The 13,296-nt window shown below is 42.4% G+C and overlaps 1 protein-coding gene across 3 annotated transcripts in view; it reads right to left on the bottom strand.

The window, feature by feature from the left end:
- The window catches only part of DPF2 (double PHD fingers 2), a 46,517-nt gene that overhangs the window by 13,523 nt on the left and 19,698 nt on the right, over positions 1–13,296 (bottom strand). For 2 of the 3 annotated variants that reach the window (XM_075004921.1, XM_075004923.1), the window contains exons 5-7: positions 6,622–6,714; positions 4,778–4,856; positions 3,312–3,353 (exon numbers count right to left, since the gene is read on the bottom strand). In XM_075004921.1, the coding sequence (XP_074861022.1) occupies positions 3,312–3,353; positions 4,778–4,856; positions 6,622–6,714 (214 nt within the window). The remainder of the gene's footprint in view (positions 1–3,311; positions 3,354–4,777; positions 4,857–6,621; positions 6,715–13,296) is intronic. The other variant, XM_075004922.1, reaches the window with a different exon arrangement.

The following is a 13,296-nucleotide window of genomic DNA, read 5'->3' as shown; positions in this document are numbered from 1 at the left end:
GCGAGTGAAATTTTCAGACAAGTTCTTGGAAGAGTGTAAATCCCACCAAGTCTCAATGGTATCTGGCCTCCGTAAGTCACTTTTGAGCCAGGGCTTTATGCAGCGTCTCCGCTACAAAGGGTTCGTCAGAGGAGCTCTATCAGCTAAATCAGCAATCTCTTCCTAAGCCAGGCCTACACTAGAGACTTCAACCTGCATAATAGCTATATCAGTCAGCAATACCAAGACGAGAGATTCCTGACTGATACAGCTGTACTGACGGAAGTCGTGACCATAAGCAAACCAGCCAAGATGCATATTTACCATGTGTGTAAACCCATCTGGGTGTGCGTGTTTGGTTTTACTATGCTGAGATAGTGATGTCCACACTACGCATGATTTGTCAGCGTAGCATGTGGACTGAAACCCACACAATTCATTCTGGAAACTGACTTCCAAACTCAAGTCTGATGATGAGGATTTCTTTTGGACACAATGACCCCAACTGGATTTGAAGCAGTGGTAAAGGGTTCAGTATCCTACCCCCGACCCACCCTCACTGAGCCAGATGGTGTGCATTTTAATCTATTACATCCTGCTTCTAACAACTGGGGGAGGGGGGAAAATACCATCAAAGCACTCCTAGAGTAGATATGGGATTTAGGGGAGATGAAGCTTATACCATCAAAAAAAAGTTTTTGACAGTTTAATTTATACAGAATCTTGGAATGAAATAATCTAGAATTATTTCTGATGGCATAAAGCTTCTACTCTAAGGATTTTATTGCCATGGGTTGTTTGTTAGGAGGTCACTCTTCTATCTTACATAGCTATGGCAGAAATATTTTTCAGTGGCTCCTTAGTCATTTAGGTGCTTTGGATAACTTTATTCAAAATCCCTCTCACACAACCTTGCTAGTGGGTGGGATTGGAGTCCTGGCTGGATAATGAGGAGACAGACACGGAGGATAGAGGGACAGTGATATAGCTTAAACTGGGCCTTGGAGAGGGATAGAGCAATTGGGACCTGCTCAGATTTACCCAGAAAAGCAAAGCCAAGGACACGAGAAATCCCAAGCCTCTCAGTCATTTAACCGAAGATTTTGGATCTTGCAAAGAAAGAGCAAAAAAAGACAAATCCATCTAAAGCCATTTTAAGCCACAGTCAATTTAGCAATTGGAAAGCATATTTGCCAGAAGGAATTACTGCTCTCTTAGCACTATATAAATATAGTAACAAGCCAAACCTGGCTAGTTTCTCTTGCAGCACTGTTCTTTGGATGCTTCTGCTGCGACAGAGATCTTGTACGCACTCGCTTGGATAGAATGGAGTTGGACTCTGAGCAGTCATTAGGAAAGCCAGTGTTATGATTAGCCTCTGTTCTAGACAATGCCATATTATAAGTTTTAAATAATAGTTGTTTCAATGAGAAATAAAACATCTCTTCTTAGGCAGCATACTTCACTCAAAGACCTCAGTGTACTTGGCTTTGCAGGTAAAAGAAATTAAGACTCTTGCTAAGATCACACAGAGGCTCTCAGGCAGAGCCTGAAGTAGAACTCAGGAGTTTATTTCCACCCACCCACCTGTTCTAACCACTATATCCTACTCTCCTTCTGGAGCAAGGCAGCCCAACTGCCCATCCCACAACTCCAAAACACTGGACTACTACTCATCCCTCCTGGAGGTAGGACTAGAACCCTAGCAGTCCTGAATCTCAGGCCCTTACTGTAATCAGAGAACAACATTGTGCCACAAAGAATGAGGCAGCAGAGGACTAACAACGAGGTGGTTGGGGGTGGGGAGGACTGCCATCACGCTGGATTGTTCTTCACTACAGATGCCATGTAACTAATGATGGGTGAACAGGCCTCGTGAGGAGTTTAAGGAGGTCACAGAAGTATGTGCTGTTGCCAAAAACTGCAGATTCTTAACTTTGTCCATCAAATATTTAACAGAGCCTCTAAATTCCAGAGCCCCAGCCAAAGCACTGGTTCACCCAGGAGCCTTTTGAACCTGGTCTTGCATTAGTATCTAATCCCAACTGTGGAAGAAAAGGGAAGCACTTGACAGAGCCGGGCAGGTGCTATTTAAGCAAGATGGGATAGCATATTAAGTAGGAGGCACAGGAACCCAGTGAGCTGAAAAAGCCACCAGAAGTCTGAGCCAGGAGCTGGAAAGGCAAACACAAGGAAAAACAAATTTGACTCTTGTTACACTATCATTTACCACCTAGGTACATGTCACTGATGTCTGTGCCAGGTCAGGAGGCATTGCTACAACAGTCAAGTGGGAACAGGTTCAAGACATCCCACCCCCTTCAGAATTCTGAAGATAATGGTCAACAACACCCATCCCCCACGATGTCTGTCATTCATTCAAACATCTTATAGTTTTAATGCACCCATAACATTTCCATTTCCCAAAGAACATCTCCCATGGTAACCAGAACTCAAAAAATAAAGCCAGTTCTTACGTCTCAGAGGCCTAGTCAGCAATGTCACAGGGAGAGAAACCACGATTTTTTTTTTTTTTTAAAAGAAAAAGTATCTATTTGAGCATAATCTCAGCAGCAGCTGATAAACTCTGATCCCTCCCCACGCCTCCATCCAGAATCTGACATGGCTGGGTTCTGACAGAGTACAAGCACAGTGCCTGTTCCAGTAGTAATACACTTTGAAGGAAGAGAGTCATGTCTCAGCCATTACAGAGTGGGTCTGAATTTGTCAAATGAATTTAATGCTGTTGAAAAGGGCCAGATTGACTTCCCAAGACAGTGAGATGTATGCCTCCACAGCATCAGCCAGGGCGTGTCTCCCTGCACTGTGGGCAAAATGTAAGATTTTCAGAAGTGACTAGCAATTTTGGGTCCCCAGTCTGAGATATCTCCACAGGGCTTGATTTTCAGCAAGTGCATCCGCTTGCCCTTTTAGAAAACATTAGTGTGATGAGGGCACTTGACGAGTTTCTGATTAAACTGATATGATGGGGCTACCTGTTATGGCAGGGACTGGACTCAATGAACCAGCAGGTTTTAATGTAATGTTCTGCAAGTCTGATCCCTGTAACAAGGGCTCTTGAGTCGGGCAACCCAATATGACCAGTCACATTTGAAAACCATGGCCAAAGGGAAAGGAAAAGTTCAGTCTCCATGGCCAGTTTGATCCATGGCCACTCATGCAACAGAAGAGCCAATCAAACTGTGCCAGTTTGTTTCATTTTTCTTGATGCTCTGGATTGAGAACCCACTCCAAAAAATTTTTAAAACTAATATTCTAGGAGAACGAAGTCAGGAAGAAATTAAAAAAAAAGCAGACAGAGAATGGACTACCTCGGTCGGGAGGTTTCAAGGTATGCTTTTGTTTGTAACTATCTGAAATACAGAAAGAGAATAATGAGAAAAAAGGTGAGCACACCATAGGTCACACACATGGCAAGCAACAGAGAGCAGAATGATTTTAAAAGGAGAAAATAGAAAAAACACTGCTTGGTTTTCTTAAACTAGTGGCAATTCTACCAGGACAGTAGAAAGAAGAGAGAAAAGTAATTGAAACACTCAGGATTTTGTACATTCTTTTGCCAATTTGAAGTTCAGAACCATAGGAATAGCTGCTTCCTTGGGCTGCTTGAGCTTTTCCAGTGGGATTCCTACCGGCAGCAGGAAAACAAACAACAGCAGAGAACTCTGCAAGGGCAGCATGGGACGAAGTCTTGGGGGATGTAATGGCTGTTACCAAATCAGAACCAAACAATAACGCACAACAGGGACATCACAGAAATCCCATGTGCTTGGTCCTAGACACACACTTGATGTATTCATTCCCAGTAGGGCTACTATGCCTTTCTGTTGCCAATAAAATTACTGAAGTTGAATTCCATTAGAACTAAATTAGCTCTCCCACACCAAAAGTGTGGCATGAAACCCATTTTTGTGGGCACAGAATGGACCAAAAGATCTTTAGGACAACAATCAGCAAAGCAGCAATTGTATCTCCAGTGGGATGGAATTGAACCCCTCCCTGCAGCTGAACTGCGAGGTCTGAGAAAAGGGAGAAGATAAGTAGATGGATTCCCCAAACCCCGCAGCACACAGATAGCTGAGTCATCTATTGAATAGCATAGGGAAGGGTGGGTTGGGCTTTTCCAGGCCCATAAAACAGACTGAACCTAGAAACCAAAGCCAGGAACCCTGGGTTAGTGGGAATGAGGCCTCAGTGTTCATTCTTCCCACACCTCAAGAAGCAATTCCCACTTTTTAGATTCAGAGACCCTGACTGGACATTAATACGGAGCTCTTGACAGCGCAATGCAGCTGAACACAAAAGTAGTATGTGGCACTACAGCCAGAAATGCCATTCATGCCTGTGGTGCAGGCTAAAGTGTTGCAAGAACGCAAGCAGAGCAACTGGCTGTTTCATGCAGTGCAAGCATCTGCAACTGCCTCCTTGCTTAGTGAAGATTCTGCTGGAGTGGGAGAACCTCCCTGAAATGCCAGATATCATGGGTATACTTCCCAGAAAAAAGGAAAAACTGTGGATTCTCCACATCCATCAGAAACTACAGATCTGGATTAGGGTCACAACTCCAAGAAAAGTGAAGGGGAAAACTTACAAGTCTTGGGAATATACTCAGATTCACCTACATTTTGAATGACTCACACCCCAGCAAAAATTCCATCCTGCCCCAAAGAGATCCTGGAACACTACTCCCTTCACCCCTCCCTTCAAAAGCAATACATTTGAGACAGCTTTGTCCCAGAACACAGACTGCAGGGGGACAAATGCCTTTCATACTCACTGTCGCAGGCATAAGGTTTATCTCTATCTTCTAATATGGCTGCATCTAGCTTCTTCCGAGCTCCACTGACGCCTTTGCCCTGGGAACAAGAAAATATAGCAGTGAAATGCTGTAGCCAAGATATTTGCTTCTGAAATTTGGTAATTCTTATGCCACTAAATTAGCTGACAGTTCATTAGGTACTAGTCAAAGGGGCCCCCACACGTGTGTAGTTAAGCTAACAAAATTAACCAATCAAATAGTGCCCCTTAGTGGCCATCATCTGAAATAATTCATAGCTTTAAAGGACAAAACAGACCATTAGATCATCTTGTATGACCTGTCTAACACAGGTTGGAGAACAGTGGCATATTACACAGGTTATTGGGCATCTTCCATAAAAGCAACCAGGAACCCCTCTCTTGCCCTGAGATTTTGTTCAATGCTAAATACTTTCACTTTGAAAAATGCACGCCTTGTATCTAATAGGAATTTATCTGGTTTTAAAGTCCAGCCATTAATTCTTGTTCTGCCTCTCTACACTATGTGGAAGATGCTGTTAGCAAGCCGGGATTTCTCCCTTTAAAAGGTCTAATACACCCAAAGCAAGTCCCTTCTCAAATCTTTTTGATCAGCTACACAGACCCTTCAGGGCATGTCTACACTGGCTATGCCCACCTCTTTAGAGTGAGTCCCAGAACAGGGCTTCAGCCAAAGCCTCAGCATCTCTACCTCAATTTTACAGGCCCACAACTTTGAGCCAGATTACATGAACCAGGTACAGGTATTTGACAGCAGCACAGACATACTCTAAATTTTTCCATGCATTGTCTCCAGCTCTCAAGTAATTTTTGTGTCTGTTTTCTGTACCCTTTCTGATTTTTCAACATCCTTTTTGAAGTACAGATACTAGAAGTGGACTCAGTATTCCAGTATTGGTCTCACCAATGCCGTACACAGAGGTAATATTACCTCCTTGCTCCTATTTATACATTGAAACACAAGGCAAGAACTAGTGTTGGAGACCAACACTGAGTAAATGTCAGATTAAAATAATCAGAGCTTTTCTCAGGAAACAAAGAACCACATTAAAGTGAATTAAGATGTGGTCATTTATCCAGTTGACCCAATCTTTGGAAATGGACTATCTTTTGAGATATTTTTCCCATTTTTGAACATGTGAGACAGACAATATATGACTACTCTTCTCTAATTTTGTAATTCAGTCCTACATGGTTTAAGGAAGGATTCTTCCCCGATACACTATTATCTATTTTGACTTTCTTCCATCTTCCTTTGAGATCAGCCACCAGAAGACACCCATTGGTGATTCAGAGGATCTGTATCTTTGACACTTGGCTGATGTGTCTTACTCAAATGTTCAGAGTCTAAATTTAAGGTTGGGAAGCAATCTTTCCCTCAGGACAGACTGGATGGGATTTCAGGAGGTTTTCCATCTCTCTCTGCAGCATGGCGTGTGAATCATCTGCCAGACACATCCAGACATGTCTCACCTAACGAATGCCCCATTATCAAGCTCCAGATAGGGAGTGCCGGCGGTTCCCCCCAGGCAGGGAGAGCCAGTGGCAGCCACCGCTTCCCCCCGGGGCTTCCAGCAGGGAGTGCTGGCAGCCAGGAGCTGCCATATTCACAAAATTCAGTATTCACGAGGGTTCCCAACACGGAACCCTCGTGAATGTTGAGGCCCTACTGCATTGAATAAGGTTTACAACATGGTCAGAAGCAATAATGGTGACATGCTTTACAGCGATTACTGATATGTTAGTCTTCAGGAGACTCTGCAGAGCCAGGCGATACATAACCAGGCCAACCCACAGTACCATAATTCATCCAGCTGCCATTACCTTGGCCTTGCCCTTGCCTCGTCGCTTTGGTGTATCTTCTTCATAGTCTTCATCATCCAGATCATCCAAGAAGTCATCAGGTTCAAGGATCCGCTGTAGAGACGATGATGTTTATTATAGATAAATACAAACTTGACATAGTTTGGGGAAAGAAAGAAATGGAGAATGGACAGATGTCAGAACTTGGGTGAGGGATGCCTACCTGAAACTACAAACACACCTCAAGAAAGAAGTAAAATATGTGGGAAGGAGAGGGAGTTATGGAAATTTTCAGGTACATTTTATTCCCAACTACACCAAAAAAAAAAAAAAGCGGGGGGGCTGGTCTTATTGTTACGGAACTAGCCTAGAATTCAGGAAAACTGGCCCTCAGCTCGTAGATCCACTAAAACCTTAGGTGACTCACTCATGCTATGGCTACACTTGCACTTGATTGACAAAACTTTTGTTGTTCACAGGTGCTTAAACACCATCACCATCAGCACCCTGAACCCCCAAGAATGACAAAGTTTTACAGCAGCAGAGTGAAAGTATGAACGCTGCTTTGTGGCCAGGAGCACTCTGCTTCCAACAAAATGAAAGCCCTCATTGGGAGTAGATGTATTTTGTCAGCAAGCTGACAAAGGGAGCTCACACTGGCTAACTTAGTGATAGGGCTGTGTCGACACGGCCTTGTCACTAACAGCTGTATAGTGTAGACGTATCCACAGTCCCCAATTCAGAATGAAACTCTGATGTGCCTACCTTTAAGAACTGAGTAGTTATTTATTTTTAACAAGGTGTAGAAATTTACTCAGGAGGCACATAAAATGTCATAACTCAGAAACTTATTGCAGAACAGATGCAGTGATGAGAGACCTGAAGTGCCAGTGAGCACTGCTCACCCCAAACTGGGAGCTGCTGAGAAAGATGCTACAAAAGACCCTGCTAGGGGGGAAGAAATAAAAGAATTACTATAGAGCAGATTCTCTATTAGAGAAAGATGCAGAAGTGATGACTTTTCCTTTAACAAATGTCTGGATGGAGGAAATAGGGTTAATACCACCTGTTGCAGATTATGATAGCCACAAAGGCTATGTCTACACTTGCATTCCTCTTTTGAAAGAGGAATGCAAATGAAATTAAAAATGCAAATAATGAACTGACTTACATATCTTGCACTTCATTTGCATAATCTCTTTTCAGAAGAGATTCTTTTGAAAGAAAGCAAGCAGTGTAGATAGGGCTCTTTCGAAAATAAACCCCATCTTCGAAAGACCCCTTCTTCCTGAAACAGAATAGGAAGCAGGGTTCTTTCAAAGATGGGGTTTATTTTTGAAAGAGCCCCGTCTACACTGCTTTCTTTCTTTCAAAAGAATCTCTTCTGAAAATAGATTATGCAAATGAAGCACACAAGGTATGTAAATCAGTGCTTCATTTGCATTTCCGATTTCCCTCATTTGCACTGCTCTTTCAAAAGAGGAATGCGAATGTAAACATAACTAAAGTATTTAACACTAGCAAACTCAGTGTAAGTAATGGTGACTAATTATGGGTGGCTGTGACCACTGTCCATCATGGTCTCATTGTCTCCCTGCACTCCCCTAATCCATTTGTTGTGTCCACCTATTCTCCCTGGTCTTGGACAATAAGTTCTTCGGGATGGAGACATTACTTTACTCTATGTTTGTACATAATGGCCTCAAATGCACTATTTACGTGGCAAATTAAACAAGGCTCCTCACAGGCTTAAAAAGTTAGGCACTTGTTAAGATTGGGACATTGAGCTTTTGGTGCCTTAGTTCCCAATCAGTACAATGAGGATAATAATTTCTCACTGTCCCCCCCACCCTTTGCCTGTCTTGTATATATAGGCCTTTTCAGTAGATTGTCCCATTACCTAACACAGTATGCGCACAACACGTGTGAGAATGGGGCCCTGATGAGGCCTCCATATGCTGCTTAGATACAAGAGGAAAAAGAAAATCAATCCCATGCAAAGGATATATAAGACACCTCAATTAAGACAGCTGCATAAAAGCCTATAATGAAAAACACTGTTTACAAAGCAGTTCTTTTCTTTAGTACCTATTGTCCCCTGTATGTTGCACAGAGGCTAACTGGTTCCCAGCACATTAAGTTGCAAGGTGTTTCTGAGATGGAACACAGACTCTGACTACGGAGAACTGGGACATTTCTGATTTGTTTTCACCAAAAAAAGGGTAACTCAATTTTCCCCTCATATTATGTTGGTACCTACCAGGATTGCAGGGGTTAAACTTTTCCCTTGCAATAAGACAAGGGCTGTGGCTACAGGAGCTCTCTTTTCAGAGGGATTATGGTAATGTGGCACTTTAGAATATGCTAATGAGGGGCTGTCATAGATATGCTGCACCTCATTAACATAATGGCAGCCACGTGCGCTTCAAAACTGCTGGTTTCTAAATGCACACCACCCATGTAGGTGAGGGCCTTTCAAAACAGCCCCATGATTTTGGAAGCCCCTTTTTCCCATTTGGTTTTGGAAACAAGGGGCTTTTCAAGTCGGGGGGTCGTTTCAAAAGGCCCCTGGCTACATGGGCAGCATGCATGTCAAAACCAGCAGTTCAGAAGCCTACGCAGACGCCATTATGCTAATGAGGAGCTGCAAATTCATGGGAGTGCCTCATTAGCATATTCTGAAGTGCCACATTATCATAGTCCCTCCAAAAGGAGGGGCTAGTGTGGCCACAGCCAAGCAGTACAGTGACTGAGGGAAAGTTACTATGCATGAACTACCAGAAGCTAACAACATTAAGGGATAATATTGCAACTCCATAAAGATCCCCACAGCACAGCTGGGAGGGAAGGAAGGGTATTGAAACTGCACAGACTGATTTTGACAGGTTCCTGAGAACCAGCAGACAAAGAACTGAGAAATGTACAGAATGCACAGTCTGCTGGGGAAGGAAGGCAGGGGGACGGGATTCTTACTAGTTATAGGTTCACATCAGCTTTTGGATCCAAGAGGAACAAACTCTGATGAAAGTTTTGAGGGACAGGAACTCCATGTGGAAGATGGGTAACACCTGGTGAAACAGCATGGGTACAAGCTATTTATGGTTTTCAAGGTATGTTTTTATGTATTATTTTGGGTTCTAAATAAATACCTCCCTTTATGAAAAATGGCTGGTCACAAACTTTTTCACTGTCCCTAGGAAGGAACAAGACAGCCAAAGCTGAAATAAATCCCAACTTGATAAATGACCACGGCAAGTTTCAGAAATAAATTGTAGCCTAAATCTCCAGAAAAAAAAAAAAAGAGAGAGGAATGCAGGTTCCCATCACAAAAAAGCTAATGAAGTGCAATTACCCTAGACCAGGCCACAAAGGAGTCAGCTATGAAATTATCTTAGTTACTGGGGTAAGTTTCATCCTGGCCCACCAATTTCATCTGGAATTATTCCTAATTTACACTAACCAACTCCAACAGTTTATGACAAGAGGAATAATACATCTGCCAGAAAGCACTTTGGCAATCCAGGAGGGAGAACCAGAATTTGGCCAAAGACAGTGGAGCAAACTCAACTCTGATGGAAAAAGCCAGGGCATATTTTGTGACCAGAAAATATTTCAAAATTTAAAGCCTACACACAATGAATTGTATACAGCTCAATTTATCTGCCAGAGAAGGATAAAGAACAGAGCCAACCCTCCTGCAATTTCAATATGTGCTTCCAGCAAGTCTTCGTTTTTGGCTGGTTCACATCGTTGCTCTGTAGTGCAGTCTAGCAGATAAAACATCGAAATCAGGAGACTTGGGGTCATTCTCCAGACTTAATAGGTCACTTTGACCAAGTCCCCTCCCTTCTTGATGCCTCTGTTTCAACTATTCAGCATTGGAGCCATGTCTTTCTGTATGTCTGTTCAGTGCCTAGCACAGTGGGACAAAGCATTTATTTGGCATACAGCAACTAAAATAATAACCAGTAATAATTATGATTTGCTGTGGTAACACAGACCCATGAAACTGGACCATTTACAGCAATGTATTGTGTACTGAACTGAAGCAGTTATTGCAAGCTGATATTCAATCCACTAAGCCAAGAGTCAGCAAACAAAACAGCAAGAGACGACTTTTTTCCTCGAATTTGTTTAAAAAAAAAATCAGTAACTCTAAAGCTGTAACGTACTTTTTGTAACCCCTATTTTAAGCACGGCACACAGACAATGGTTTGTAATGTGATACATGTTTACTGCAAGATGTTCACAAACTTTTTCATATTCTATTTCCTCACATTTTATGCGTGTGCTTGTACCATTACCTTCCTGACATTCACTCCCAAACTCACTTTAATGATGCCAGTTTTATTTCACGTTTCATTTCATTTTTCCTTCTTAAAATGTGTGTTGCCCTTCACAGCAGGAATGCCACAAGCCTCCTTTTCCTTTGAAAATCAAGACTTTATTAGCAACATAGATACAGTATCACAGCATTTCTCAAAGTGTGGTCCCTGGCCCAGTACTGGTCCTTGGGAAAAAGAATACTGGCCCTCAGAAAATATACAAATTATCACTATGTACTATTATTATTGTGACTAAATAATAAACAATGAAAATTTATTTTTTGTGTGTGTGTATATTTTTGGGCCGCAAAAAAAGGTAGTGAGAGAAACCTGGGTCCCAACTATATAAAGTTTGGGCAACCCTGTAGTATCATATCCCACAATGCTCTGCAAATATTAAAAGGGGAGTTACCCAGCATTTCAAGGTTACATATCATTTGCTATTTAGATATAAGCTGTTCATTTTGGGGCTTTTAGACGTTTACCATTTATTGAAAATGGTCAGGAAGATTTTTTTGTTGTTGTTTTGTTTTGTTTATAAGCTTTCCAATTAAAATATCAAGAGCCACAAAGAAGTCCTTAAAGAGCCACAAGTGGCTCCAGCGCCGCAGGTTGCAGACCCCTGCACTAAACCACTCTCTCTCACTGATCATAAAGACCAAGAGAACTATGCAAAAGAAAACACCCAAACAGAGGTAGAAGTCATTTTACACATGCAAATCTGTAAAATTTTCAGCTAGACTTCTCCTTCCACAGAAATTAGTCTGACAATGGAGTAAAGGGTAAGAACAAAACGCATGCTGAGGAAATTTTCTCCATTCAGCTCCCATCCTTACTAGGCTTGCGAGCCCTGGTATGTGAGGTGTTCCTGGAGGTTGGCCAATGTCTTTAATATACATTCAGCAGTTCAACAGGCAATGATGAAGAGCAGAGCCCCTTGTGACTGAGGACCTTATTTATATTTCACAGAAAGTTTCACCCTCCTTATGGGGAAAAAAGTTCTTAGAAGCCAATGTTAATTTGCAATTGGGGAGGGGAGAGAGCTTTAACAAAAGAAAGTAACAGTTGGTATTTTAGAGATGGAAATTCTACCATTCCCAGGATGTTAACTTCTTATGACAGCAGGATTAAACAAGTCATTGAATTGATTGCACAAGCTAAACAGAGATGTCTTACACACGCTGCTACAGCTCACAAGAAACCCTGGACTCTGGTCAGAACTATCTAGTGGCCAACACGTTAGACTAGGACTCAGGAGACCAAGGTTCTATTCTCAGTTTTGTCCCTAGCCTGCTAAGTGACCTTGGACAACTCCCTTCAACTCTGTTCCTCAGTTTTGTTAGCTGTGAAATGGGAATGATAGTATTTATTTCTTCTGTAAAAGTACTACTGATGAAACAGGCTACATAAAAGAGTATGATATTACTTTATTTTTAACATGTTACACAGTGACTGGGAACATGGGCTGGGACACAGATTCATACCTCTGCTCTTGAAGAGGTGGGGAATGAGGCAGATTAGGAAAAAAGCAACTTTGGTATAATGTAATTCAAAGCATGGCACCAACACAGTCACCCCAGCATCACACCACAGCTGTGCAATCAATCAGTCCAGACTATGATGGAAGGTTTGAACACAATACCTCCTTTTTACAGAGGCAAACAGAAGGACCATTCTTGTAGGCTGGCCATTTTGCACTGTGAATGAACACACATCAGATTATATCAGCAAGAGCAATACCTGAATAGTAGCAATCCAAAGCATAGATGAGCCATCCTGGTACAAGTTAGGGGCATGGCAGATGAGTCACACAACAAAATGTTATAGTGAGTAACAAGTGCAACTCAGTAGAAGGCCTTCCTCCAAGTCAGTGCAGACCCCAGTGCCTCCATAAGAAACCTGAGGAATGCTGTGTGCAGAGAATAGTGTGGGAGATTCAACAGAGGGCATTCTTCCACATCAGTACTACTGGCCCCAAACTCCCCAGAATACTTTAGGGAGGCACCAAGGTACCATATTTCAGATGACAAGAAAAATAAAATTCCCATTGTTTATGGCACATTACTGGTTCCATGAAACTTTGTATAACAATAAGGGTGATATCCTGGCTTAATTCCAATGTGGGTAATTCCATGCTGCCTCCCTTAATCCCCTTGCAGGTTCATCTGAATACAGTGGTCTTTGTTCCTGCCCTAAGCTTTTATGCAGCTGTTAAACGGTCACTGAATTCTACATGGGAGATGGCAGCATGGAGGCAGGATCAAAGTACCCCATTCTGTGATCTACAAATCACAAGTGCTTGCAATGAGGCACACAACCCTACATTGCCAGGAAAAGGTTAAAGAGCTGATGCAGGCCCAGTCAGACCCCC

Source organism: Carettochelys insculpta, chromosome 11 (genome assembly GCF_033958435.1).
Source record: "Carettochelys insculpta isolate YL-2023 chromosome 11, ASM3395843v1, whole genome shotgun sequence".
Classification (NCBI taxonomy): Eukaryota; Metazoa; Chordata; order Testudines; family Carettochelyidae; genus Carettochelys; species Carettochelys insculpta.
The sequence above is the reverse complement of the archived record's forward strand: the minus strand, read 5'-3'. Positions and strand labels throughout refer to the sequence as shown.